This window comes from Perna viridis, chromosome 11 (genome assembly GCF_037379345.1).
Source record: "Perna viridis isolate PV_CMFRI_1.1 ecotype Kerala chromosome 11, ASM3737934v1, whole genome shotgun sequence".
NCBI classification, from domain to species: domain Eukaryota; kingdom Metazoa; phylum Mollusca; class Bivalvia; order Mytilida; family Mytilidae; genus Perna; species Perna viridis.
In genome coordinates this window covers 33247452-33261736 of record NC_142455.1, presented here as the reverse complement: position 1 = coordinate 33261736, position 14285 = coordinate 33247452, and the positions used below count along the sequence as shown (strand labels likewise).

At 34.7% G+C, this 14285-nt stretch overlaps 1 protein-coding gene across 1 annotated transcript; it reads left to right on the top strand.

The window, feature by feature from the left end:
• Positions 1 to 1896: 1896 nt before the first annotated feature.
• On the top strand, positions 1897 to 13497 carry LOC148603787 (uncharacterized). The gene is made up of 7 exons (XM_088552474.1): positions 1897 to 2056; positions 3352 to 3567; positions 6229 to 6365; positions 6688 to 6800; positions 9812 to 9949; positions 10384 to 10498; positions 11522 to 13497. Exons 2-7 carry the CDS (start codon positions 3413 to 3415, stop codon positions 12199 to 12201), a joined length of 1338 nt encoding a protein of 445 aa, XP_088408600.1. The 5' UTR covers positions 1897 to 2056; positions 3352 to 3412; the 3' UTR covers positions 12202 to 13497.
• The last annotated feature ends 788 nt before the right edge of the window (positions 13498 to 14285 follow it).

The window sequence follows — 14285 nt, the reverse complement described above, 5'->3', positions numbered from 1 at the left end:
GCCTGTTCCTACTGTATATGCTAGAAGAAACTCTATCGACACAATGCAGGTTTTGGACCCGAAGTAGAAAAAGTCGCAATTCTGCAACCAGTGGCGGAACCAGGTTGGAATCCCCTATTTTGACTGAGCATATTTGATTATAAATGGGGAAATAATAGCCCGGAACCCCTCCTTTTTCAAAGTTTCTTGTATAAATCGGTCCTTGCAACTGCCTACATCAGAAACATTAATATCACATACCTCTGCATGGTTGCGATATTACAGATGGTCTTTCACAAAACTAGGTTTTTTTTAAATATTGTATACCAATTTCAAATTTGCTACATGTATACACAGGTACTTGGGGTCGGGTATATGGGGTCGACTGGCATAGTCGACCCCAATATACCAGAAAACTTCATATTCGTAAAATTCGTAAGTGTAATTTTAGCTGTTATAATAGTCGTAATTTTTTTTTAACAAAAAAAAAAAAAAATAAAAAAAAATAAAAATAAATAAATAAATAAATAAAAATAAATAGATAAATAAATAATAAATAAAAATTCTGACCCCAAGTACCTGTGCACGTATACACACCAATTGTTTTATTATCGCGTGTTTATTATAGACTTGATTCAATTATCAAATATACAGCCCAATAAGGTTTGTGTTTACATACTTGCCGGGGTACATATATTTGATGGTTGGAACAAGCGTCCCTGTGGTATTTATACCTTTCAGAATTTGTTTGGGAGAATGTTTTAACAATCATAATCAGGGGTGGGTACAGGATTTCAGATTAGGGAGTGTAAATAAAATTAAAGAAAATTTTGTGGGTAAAATTTTTGAAAATTCAAGATTTTATGCAACAATTTTTTTTTAATTGGTGTGGGGGGCGTACGCCCGGCACGCCCGTCCTGGGATCCGCGCCTGATAATGGTAATTAAAATGAATCAACCAGACAAAGACAAAGACAAAGAAAATGAATATACAAAATAAACTTACCTAACCTCTGGATCAAAAACCCTTCAGTGTAAAAACGAATATTAAAAAAAAATCACATCAACGAGCAAACAAGGAGATCCGTTGAAACTTTTTTTACCATTAAAACCATCAAACTATGGAGAAAAAAAAATTTCTAAATCAGATTAAATAATTTTTGGGGCAATCATGATATGTTGATGACGATCATAAACATATATAACACATAGTCACACATGGCAAATGGGAGTCACGTAGAGTTCTAATAATTTACCATCAGGATACGGAGTCCTAAGTAATACGTAATTTAGTAAACGTCGCTAGGTCCAGAGTAGACGAAAAAACGAAAACTTTTACAAGGCGGACAAATACGAAAAATGATGGGACAAGTCAAAATTAACCACAAGTAAATGAGTAAATATTAGTAAAATTCCAAGCAAATTACAACGAGCATCATTAAAGAAAGCAATTGCAGGGACGGATTCAGACGGGGGTGTGGCGGGCGTGCGCCCCCCAAAATTTGCAAAGCATGGGTTGTCAGGGGTAGGTTTAGGCGGTTTTAGGTTGAAACTTTAATGTCTCGCTAATTTTACCACAAAAGATATCTACATTGTACCCATTCTAGAAGAATATTTAAAAAATTTAACAAAAAAAAAAAATTTCGCCTCGAACCGCTCGGCGAAATTTTAACTGTACGCCAACCCCATAATCTAAAATCCTGGATCCGCCCCTGAATTGAATCTAAAAATGTACTCGCTCTTCCAGAAATCAAAATGTTTTGATTTATTTGGTACTTCGTATTCGAAGAATTCTAGAATTTCTTTTACCAAACTATACTATATAGTTTTTAAAGGATAGCGTTTTTACTAGATTATCGCATCGATCGATCCGAAAAAAAAAATGAACGGATCTGTCATTTACCGTAAACATAGATCTATATATACCAGTGTGTGCGATAATTTACCTGTACAGGTATGACACATAATCGTAGTAAAATAGGTCGTACACATATTCAAAAAGGTAAACATGCTGTGACTGAATATTAAACATATTTTCCACATAAAAGGAATATTTTGGTCAAATGTCGAATTTAAAGGTAAGTAAGAGAAATATATACATAATGATTACACAACTTAAGTCATATTTATAAACGGGGTATCCTTTGTTCACTGATATCATCAGAAAATAGAAGTCAATAAACTTCAATAAAAGTGTCGTATGATTCATTTTTAGTATATTTCAGAGCATGGGCTTCATATCTAATTTATACACTCCCTGTTCAGCATGTTTTTATTTGTCAATTTTGAAACTTTGTTTTTAATCCTGATTTAGGAATGTCGGTCGTGGCAAAACAAAAATGCCAGATATTTGCCATTGCTACCTATATTAAAGTCTTACTGTTACTTATCATACCCTCAGGCTAATATTTTACATTCATAAACGATAAGGTAGAGTGTAAATTTTTTGAACTGTTGACCAGAAATAAAACACAAACAGATGGCTTGGGATTCGCTATAAAAGTCTTTGTAAATAGTTCGAGGCATATACACATTATACAGAAATACTAAGGATTTTATGTAGACTATTATGAAAATCCTTGAGATATACATAGGCTGCCAAAATTGAATATACAGACTTAAGATACCAAGACATTTCTCGACAAGCAATTAATTCTCATGTAACATGAACAACAACTGTTGGTGTGACGGAATATTAAGTGCTTTATTTCAAAGTATCTTTTAAGACAATGTTTTGATTCATCTTGGGAGTTTTTTGTTCATCCTGTATTCATCTCTATTCTATGTATATATATTATCCCCCGTTCCGACGTTCATTCATAAGAACACAGTACATTGTTAAAAATTCCTGTCCAGACATAATGCCCACTAATCTAACAAATAAACAATAGATGCCATAAATGGTACGACTCGGTCAATATTTAATTCTGTGTATACATATGTAGGTGATATAAACCGACATAGCTCTATTCAAATTCAAATAGAAGACTGTCCTCCATCGTAAAGATATATATACATGTGGTTTCAGACCATGTTCCGCACCATGCAAAATATAAGAAGGGCAGTACCGTACAGACGTACAGACATATACAATTGATTCTTGTTTATTGGTTCTTAAAATAGTTTCATATAAAGGTGTTAACAGATTGTTTGTAGAAAGTAATATTCATCCAAATGTTTTGTTCATGATTTTGCTATCAAGCATTTTACATCTCTATTCACATGTACAGCCTCAAGGCGTTTTGCACATAATTTCAATCATTTATCATAAATAAACATTTTTTTGTACATTTCAATAGAAATTAATTCCCGTTTATATCATCGTTAACACGTTCTGTTGACCAGAATTGTTGTATGTTACTATTACTTTCAGATATGACAGTTATATGGTGTAAATGTAGTTTCGGATTTTGACATTTTTGTGCAAATTCAAAATGGACGACACAGAGGAATCGGTGGCATTAATTTTGGCTTCTCATGATGATGTGGTCTCGCACGGTCATGTGCTTTACGGATTGGTCAAACGAGGTCAAGAGCCAAATACTATAGAATCAACATCACGTATGGTGAACGTTGTTCCTAGAAAAAGGTACTACATTAAAAAATAAAGGAAATAAAACGAAGAACAACATAAAAGATAGGGTTTGTAACTACATGTACTACTACAATGTAATAAGTAATAGGAATGAATCTAAATGAAGACATTTTAAGTTCTAATTTGCATAATATGTCTACATTTAAAAGGTTGTGTATCAAAGGATCAATCAAGTTTCTTTCCATATTTTATGCCACATTCAAAACATAATTCGTGTACATGCACATGTGTGCACTGGATTTTTTTTCCAAAATCTGAGTATCCCATATTTTCGGCTGTATACTTCCCATATTGTTCGTTTTCCAAACTATATGATCGGAACTGTCTCATCTGGCATACCATGTAGACTAAATTTTCATTGTGTATTGTATATTAAACATGTTTCAAAGCACAAACAGTTTCTATAATTTATATATCTGATGCTGTTCCATGTGTCAAAATTATATATTGTTTTGACATGTACAAACCTCAGAATGGCGAACTCATAATACATTTGTGCCTTATATTTATAGATTCATGATATCAAATTTGATTATACCATGAAAAATTGATCAGTCTTCCTCTATATCATTTGTCAGATTGTAAGGCTTTGATCTGTCACAGAAAAGAAGTACCTTATAGTCTCCCAAAGGGCTAAAGTTAATTGATGAAATAATTCATCCAAAGCATACTATAAATGTTCAGCAGTGATTCTTCACTTGTAACATCATTATATAGCGTCGACAGCCCATGCGAATTATACTACATATATATATATATCTCGACTGCTTATCTGTCCACAATCTCTGTTTGAAAACTGCTATGCTAATCACAGTCCTCAGATATGTTATTCTTAAGTTTTAGTCGGGTTTATAATTCAAATTGTAATTAAAATTAGACCTATCATTGTTCCATTCAGTCACTGCATATTGGAATTAGATTTTTGAAAGCATTACTCAAAGGGTAAAACCCGAGGATTCAGAAATTCTGAAAAGGTCATATAAGGTGAACAGAACGTAGAATGAGTGTTGTTAGAACCTTAGTCCTTTCCTCTTTCCCCTACCCCGGACCTGATATTTCGTGAGGAACTCGACGGGTGTTTCCTGAAAAGCAGAGAACGCTTACCCTACCGGGGCACCTGGTTCATACTCCCAGTTTTTAGTGTAGTCCGAGCTGCTCATTTACTTTTGTTACTTTGTATGTATTAATTTGGTTATTTTATGGTCTTGGTTGTGTGTGTCTGTTTTCCATGTCTGATCTTTGTCCCTGGATTACATTCTTTTGATTTCTGCTATAATCTTGGTTGCCAGGTTTACACTTAGATCCTACATGCAGTGACTGAGTGGAACAATCGATAGGTCAAATTTCGATTAGAATGATTTATTGACTGCTAATCTCTGTCCTGAATGTACTGTTTTGTCTTTACTCGTCTCTTCTATCACACAAGTTGTAAGGTGCGAGTAATTGTGTTAATTCGTGTATGAATGGCACATTTGAAACATGAGGCCCCGTGCAGGTCCGGGTGTCAAAAGAATAGGCATGCAGCAGCGCTAAGATTGTCGTAAGAACCTAGCCGGGGCTAGGCGCTCTGCCCACAGAGCAACTGGGATGTGTGCCCCAGGTGGTGGAATGGGGTACCCCTGGCATGTTACATGCTGGGTTTGTCAGGCTATAATACGGAAAACCTGACCGATAACCATAGTGGTGCACTGTGTTGGGAAAGATGTCACGTTCCTCGCACGTTAAAGAACCCCGCTGTGGTATTGGATAGGAGTAGGAACCTTCGCGCTTCGCCACAGGAGGCTAAAATGCCCGACCTTACCCATCCCCCTTTTTCTAGTGGCAATCAAAATTTGTCGACCCTTTTATCCTTGTGTCCCATCCTTTTTTCTTCATTTCATGTTCATTGTATCGTCCTTTCATGTTCATCGTCTGAATATAGCTGAAATATTGCTGCTCGGATGTTAAACCCCAACAAACAAAACAAAATTATTATAATCCCGATGATGGTGACGACAAGGTTTATGACAAGATTTATATTCTTTCTTACCTACCGCTGCAGACAGGCTTTTCGAAATTTTCGGACATTATTTAAATCAAATCGGATAAAGTGGCGTAAAATCATTCACTTTGATCCAACTTAGCAAGATTTGTGCATTTTTTGAGACACAGGGACTTGCTTCCACAGTCAAATTTTTAATATGCAGCCCGGCTAGTATAAAATGGGAAGGGTGAACCCAGATTTGGGGAGTGCCTCGCTTCAACTTAATTTTTTCAAATAAAAAACAAACATGTTACTATTAACCCCTCTGCAATCCCTTAATAATGGATAGAGATCTATTGATAAACACATGCATTTCTGATTAAATCAAAACAAGGATTTTATACATTCAAACTATTCTATAACCGCTTTGACCTCCATAGTGAATTTCGAGCCGGTCAGAGGCTGGAGATTGTGTTTGTGATTGTCGAATAAGATTATTCCGAGGTAGTACCCTATAGTGTGTACCTAAGTATTTGTGCTAAAAAATAATTTTATTCATGATACATTTGATGTATAAATAAAAACTCGAAGTTATGATTTGGAAAAAAAAAATATTCGATAGTTGCCTATTCCCGATCTTTTCCTTTTATTCCTCCAAAAATGCAAATACATGTACAATAATTTTATTCCAGAATATATTGTATGAATAGCGTCGATGAATTGGTAGAGTTTCGAAAAGAGCTTTTAAAACGGCCTCTGGTGTTACAACCAATTATTCAAGCAGGGACAGGAATCCAGAGCCTCGATTGTTTCTTTTGTGTGAAGAGAGGTTTGTAATTCCAATGACTATGTGATATACAGGTGCTTTGTGTTTAACAAAATATATGAAAATGGTAAATTGTGGTGATAGCATCAAGGGATAAAATTTTGCTTATTTGTATTGCAATAACTTATGCAGACGGCCTTAAGTGCTGCAAATAAGAATTACAAACGCGCTAGACCGTAGGCATTTCCATATTAAAGTAGTCTCAAGATGACGAGGTCGAAAGGAGTTGCAAATTTTTCATGATATAAAATAATTCATGTTCATGCATGTAGTTCAAGGATTACATGATTGAAATGATAGACAAACAATTGTTTAATGCTTTTAGAATCATGGGTACTGATGGTGAACCAGTTTCATTCTAAGATAATGGAGAGAATAAGTGCAGGGATGGACTTGGCAGCAAGGGCTATGTTCCGGGGAGAAGGTTTTGTATTAGAGGTTTGTTTGACTACTCTGTAGTTGTAAATAATAAGGAAATATTTATTTAGCTGTTGATAGGGATATGATGACGTATAGCAAACGGTACAACAGAATTGACTAGTTGACTAGTCCGCATCATTAGTATAATACAATTCACCATTTTATACACATCTCGGCTACGCCACTGTATGTACTGGCTAGACACGGCTCCATTTGATTTTTTATAGCTGTTGATAATTGAATAGGTATTAAGTATTAAATAATCTCAACTTGCCGACCTTTCGCGTAAAAAAACAGTGTCATGCCTTTATAAGAGTGTCTTTAAAAAGGAGATATGCATTTAAGATAACAAAGTATTCATAAATGCAGTAGACTTAAAAGTGCAAGGTCACTAAAATATTTTACGTCTTCAAATTACATGTACATATCTCCGACAGCCTTAGACGGTATATATGATTTTATTCATGGCTTGGGTTTGTTTTGTAACTATCCATATTTACGAATGGGTTCCCCATACATTCTTCTTTCAGTTTTCTAGCGTTCCTTCATTGTCGAAGATCATAGGCCGAGCGTGTAATATGAATTTACAAAATGATGATGATATAAATTTAAACAAGTTGAAAATGGAAACCAAATATATATATATAGAATGTCACATTATCTTCCCTGTATCAATTTGAACCGATGGAGCAGTGTAACGAATAGAGTCGTCATATACATGTACATGTGTATGTATTTCAAAACTTTTTTACATGTGATAACTATTATATAACCTGGAGTAGGTTATGAGGAGAAGATAGGGATAAGGTCTGGTTCTGTGGCCAGTGCCTTGAATCCATCTACAGGGATAAGGTCTGGTGCTATGACCTGCGCTTTGAATCCCTCTATAGGGATAAGGTCTGGTTCTGTGACCATCGCCTTGAGTCCCACTACAGGGATAAGGTCTGGATCTGTGACCAGCGCCTTTAATCCCTCTACTGTATTGGCTGAAGTGTACTGCATTGGGAGTTTATTCTATTGTATAATTGTGTTGGAGAAAGAACGAGTATTTGTAGCAGTCTTTTGGTGCCTAAATGTACTTATAATTGTATGGAATGCTGTGTCTTGTTCTACTGTCTGATGGATTGAGTAAACTTGATGTTGGTACTGCTACAATATTATGAATAATTTTAAAAAAGAAAACCAATCCGTATCTTAAACGTCTGATTTGTAAAGGACACCAATTTAAACTTGAAAGCATGTCTGTGACTGAACTTGTGTTGTGATACCGGTTACAGGTGAACAGGACTGCTCGTCTTTGGAATTTTTTTATTTGTGTTATTTGCTATATTTGATGAAGGTCTCAAATGGTTAAACTATATTCTAATTTTGATCGTGCTAGAACTTTGAATGCATGTGCTTTAACTTTTTCTGATAATATTTTGAAACTTCTGAGAAAGCCTAAAGATTGATTTAATTACTTTTGTAGTCATGTTGTTGATATGTTTATCCCATTTTAAATTTGATTGTAGATTTACACCTAAATATTTTTCGGAGTCAACTTTTTCCTTAGGCTATGGGGTTTTGTTTTTGACACTACACTGAGAACATTACAATTATCGGAGTGAAATCCAGCTCCCACCTACTAGTGGAGTTCATGTCTTCCTCTAGATTATGACAATCTTCAGGTTTATTAATTCCTTTTTAGATTGTGCTGTCATCTGCGAATAATCTCTGTTATATCAATGATGTAGGACTGTAGATTATTGGATCATGTTTGTCACCATTTCTTAATGCAGGACATACACTGTCGTAACACAAATCCTCTGCTGGTATTTTGCTTGTGACATACACTGGCGTGACGCCAATCCTCTGGTGGTATTTTGCCTGTGACATATACTGGCTTGACGCCAATCATTTACTGGTATTTTGCCTGTGACATACACTGGCGTGACGCCAGTCCTCTTCGGGCATTTTTCCTGTGACATACACTGGCATGACACCAATCCTCTGCTGGTATTTTGCCTGTGAAATACACTGGCGTGACGCCAATCCTCTGCTGGTATTTTGTCTGAACTAATGACTTTCGGAAGGGTAGAGTTAATATTGGAGTCATTGATGTTGCACATCGTTTTAAAATTCTACATGTATTTTGTTTAAACATATTTAATATGTAATAAACAAAGTGGATTAGACACAAGTAAAATGACACACTTAAGAAGTCTTATCCTGAAATAATAAATCAACCAATCAATAGTGTTATTTAAATTTTACAAAGTTTAGACGAGACAATGAGTGAGTAAAAATATAAAATTAGGTGATGTGGTGAGATGTAATGTGATGTGTACTAATTCAGCTCAAGCAATATGGAATCTTTTAGTGCATTTTACGAAGGAATATACGCGGTCCAACACAACATGATATTGTTTTTCTGACTTGTCACCATACACTGATGACCGTTTCTTACAGGTTAGACAAAGGTCTCTTTCCTCTTTTGCCGGTCATGACTTTTGATGATTTTCCGGAAGCAGGAACTAATCATTGCTTCGGTGCACCTGTAGTTAATGTAGCTTTTGTTACTGCATCGTGCAGTTATAGGTGCATTTTAGTTCCTTCATGCCTTTTTATGTTCACCACTATGTTTTGTCCATGGTTTAAAGTTTTACACTTCGGAACACCTAAGTATTTTTTTTCTTTCCACTCACTTCGATTTGTTTCGGGTGTTATCGCCTCACTGATCGTATTAAGATTGTCATTATTTAAGATGTTTTTTTTTCTTTTAAGAAATTATTAATAATTAGCTGTTAAAAGAAATTATAGGTTTGTAGAACAACAAACGCAAACGATAATCGGATACCGATGGTGTTCCACCTTCCCACCGCGGTTTGAAATTGTTTACAAAATTCATGAAAGCATTGCACGATAACTTTACTTGAATCGACCTGTTTAAGTTAGGGACTTTCTGTCTGGAAATGCTGTCCCCTTTTTTCACACTGTATTGCCTTTATCTATTCATTAATGGGTAATCCATACCTTTTTTTTTGTTTCAGTTTTCTTTTGGTGACATTTTAAAGAAACATTACTATGGAAACATTGCTAAATATGTGTCTTCCAGCTTTGCCTACACAGACTGTGAATTTGGTGACGTCATCATTCGATCGTCACCAAGTAAATCAACTAGCAATAAGGTATGTAAACGGAGGTACATGTTGTTTATGTCAGACTAACTATGGGTACTTTTTTTCATAAAAATGCATGCCATTTATTTAAATCCCGTTTTATCACTACATGCAGATATATTTTTCTGTGTTGAATAACATTTTTTTTTAATTTTCATTAGTGAGATAGGTACTTGTTTTTCTCGTCCATTTTGTATTGTTTTACTTATGGACAGCTTATGCAAAAACTGTATGATTATTTTTGATAGGTGTCAATCACTTTATAGGTACATGCACCTTAATAGACATTAAATATACCAACACTTTATAGTGAAGCTGTCAACTACTAGCTAGGGATGAGACACATGTGGATACATCATCCTGTATACGTAACTATACACGATAACGTATGGATGTTGAAACGATATTAACATACTCTCTTATTCTGTATTCGTTTTTCACAGATTGCACAACTTAAAATTAGTTTTGAGGATGTTGAAGCCTCTGAAATCAAGGTCAGAACTTTAGAGGAAGCTGCCCAGGAAAAAAGGTCTCCAATCCTTGAATTCATCCCAATAAGTAAGTCACTTTGATTACGAACATGTATTAAGCATTAATTTTATATACGTAGCAAAATATCTGCTTATACATTATAATGTTGAAGAATTATCAAGGGAACCAAGATTCTAGTGGAAATCAATAGAACGTAATCTATGGACAAAGACCAGACATGGAAAACAAACAATCACAACAAAGAACCTAAAGCAACTAAAGCCACAAAGTAGATGCGCAGCTCGGACTCCACTTAAAACTAGGAGCATGGACCAGGTACACCTGTAAGGTAAGCGTCCTCTGTTTTCTAGCAACACCCACCGAAATGCTCATAAATAGTCCAGTCCAGGGTAGACAAAAGAGAAAAGAAACACTATGATACGCTGAACAAATTAGTTTTCATGGTGCAGATGGATACACTGTAACGATCCACGAGTTCATGACCACCACCATTAAATTTCTGTAATGATCAAAGTGTAATCAAAGGAACCAAGGTTCTAGCAGAAATCAAAAGAATGTATTCCAGGGGAAAAGACCAGACATGGAAAACAGACAAAAACAACACAGTTAGGTGTTTTAGAAGTGTAGGACACACATTGTACAATTATGGAAAACCTATTGTCTCATAGCATCATTCTTAGAAAAATTCGATAGAAAGTTTGCGGTTTGAGATATTTGCAATATTTAGAAGATTTCGTTAATTGTTATTAGTCTCGGTGAACGTGCATTAGATAGCACAATCATTTACGTTAAACGTGGAAGGACAAGAGTTCGGTCTTTCGGCGAGTCATACGAATTATACTTTACGATTATGCGTAACTGGTTTATCCTCCAACAAATTAGAAATAGATAGCATAAAGCAATAGAGTAATTTATTGTTATTGATATGACTCCCTATCGAACTATCACACCAAAGCCTTAGAAGTGTTGATCGCGGGAAACATGCGTATATGAACAAAATGAAAGGGGTAGTTCATTAAATGCACATCATATACGAGATAAATGAATATTCAATGACGTACCAGTAAAAGAAATACAATTTCATTGTAGGTCAGTTGTCTGAGATGCTACCACGTTGGGTATTTGATGTAGTTGAAGTAGAAGAGTCTATTGTGTCAACGTCAGATTATCATTCAGACACAAACATGGGTGCAACCGGAGGCGACGTCATAACAACACAACCGCGTCATCAACGATCGTCTGCCTACAAACCAAACAAACATTGTATTGCAGTAGATCTGCATTCTTCTCAAGAACCATTTCAAAGCATTCCAGAAGAAGACCCTTCACAAGACTCTGATTGTGACTATGAGGTCGGACGTTATTTTCATTATCACCAAGGAAGTGGGAGATCTGATTCGTCAGTTGCTGACAGCGGGTATGAAGAAACAGGTTACCAGGAGAAAACTAGAATACAGGGAAGGAGTAACAGAAAGCAGGTATATCTCCCAGATAATAATGGATACTTGGATAGTGATAGACCTCAAATACATGAAAAGAGAAATCGAAACAAGCAGTTTCCTCATGTTGGAAATCGTAAAAACAATTATGACAATTTAGCTTATAGTTCTGATGAGGACATAAGGGGCTCTAACTTTGATGACTACAGGGGCTCAAATTACGGAAAGCCGGAAGTTGATGTGATTGTCACGCGGACTGGAAAGAAAACGTTGAAATCTCTAGACCGAGAGTCATTGACTGCTCGAATGATGGATGAAAGTGTAATGTAATGTATTTATCAAAAACTACATAATGTGCCATAGAATCTAGATGCAAACTAACAAATGATTTCTGAGGCAGTTACAAATAGATGCAATATTGTTAGTGTGAAAATACATATGATTTCATTATTTTTTAATTACATATACACGTTGTATACACACTTACGTATTCATCATTGACTTTATACTTTCCTGTATTGTATTATTTACATTGATGAATGATACATTTGTTTATATTTTTTGAAGTCTAGAAAATAACATAGCAAAAAATATATATAAGCTTTTGGGCCAATCTTCATAAAGCCGGGTTCCTCAGAAAAAGGTAGGGTGCTGAGATATTTGCCATTCTTTGTCAATTTCACACATGAAAATGACAAATTTTCCAATTAAAGGTGAATGCCAACCCCTTGCACTATCCCCCTGGATCACTTTAAAAGGGTTCCTTGTTACTAGTACAATCCTTTGATTCGTACACACAACAATTGACACATTTTGATGTTACTTTTTTGTCTTAAATCTTGAAAGTATCACCAAACAGCCCAGTAGTTTGCTCCGGAAGGGTACATTAGGTCTTCTTATTTTACATTCTTATTGATGAAAAAGCGTTCTAAACAAATCTTAAGCTAAATTTAGAAAAATACATATCGCACAAATATATCATTATGTTTTTGCATAATTTGCCCGATTTACTAAAGTTTTTAATGTTTATAATTAGAAGTTTAAATATTTATTTTAATATACATTAAGTTTATTATTTAAAATTATTTTTGTTCTACAATAGGTAAACACTAAGACATGTTTATCTGGATGCCAGTTAGAATTTCTACAATGAGTCATTGAGATAAAACAGCTCTTTAGAAGTTTAATTACAACATTGACCATACTTTACTTAAGATGTTTGTTCCTCACGTTTGCTTTGTGTCATATCTAAGTTTTGTTATTTACACATGAACATTGTCATTGCTGTCTCATTATACCAATCTATTCCATGTAACAATTGTTATTTATAGCTCTGTTTATATTAACTTACTTATACATGAGGGTATTTGAAAGTAGTTCTAATTAAGAGGATAATTAAAAGCAAAACCGTCTCTAATCCTCACACAAAATGGTTAAAAACGAAAAGTACAATACGATGTGCGGTTTAAGGATAACCGAAACGTACGGTTTGGCGTAAAATTGAGCCTCTCCGTTTCATCATTGGCAAAGAAACCGAAAACACATGCATTTGTAAGTGTAGATACTAATTTGAATGACATATACAAACATATAATCCCTTCATAACATATAAACATTGAATGTAGATCTAGTCTTGAAAGTTTTTGTATGTATTTTTTCTATTTTATTGTTTTATATATATTGGTAATTCAACACTAACAACTAGTAAAAAACCTATCCGTGTAATTCTGATTGGCAATATACGGAAATGAAAACAAATCTGCATCTAAATATTACATTACATGATAAAACGTAGTTGGTTTATGTATATATGTATTTCAACACCTTTATTTTTTACAAAACACCCATTGGACGACTACAAATGTTTAATTTTTATACAGTTGTACAATTAACCAATTTAGGTTGTTAATAAATTGATTAAGAAAAAAAAAGAATTTTGCATCAATTAATCGAATATGTTGTATTTGGTAAGTTGTCGTAGGCGTAGATCTCGAGATTTTGTCTCCCCACAATGGATCTACCCCGAGAGCGCTTCACGCATGAAGATATCTTTTCAGTAGTCTGGTTTTCGACTTTTGTACATGAAGCTATACATATGAATCGAATTAAGTATGAAATTAGCAACTACAGTGGGTTAGAGTAGATGACCGTAACGGCCGTTACGGTCATTCCAAGATGGATGATGGAAAATTTGGGTAAGAATAATTTTCTGTAATAATATATGTCTATTCAAGTTATTCTTCAAAATAAATATGGCAAATAGTCAGTCATTCATAAATGCTTCATATTTGAAGCGGGAAGCATATGGGCAAAATGTATGATCACTCAGAAAGTAAAAGGAAAAATATCGACGGGATGACCGTGACGAAGAATCTTCTTTTTTTAGGATGACCGTATCATGCGACAAGAAATGT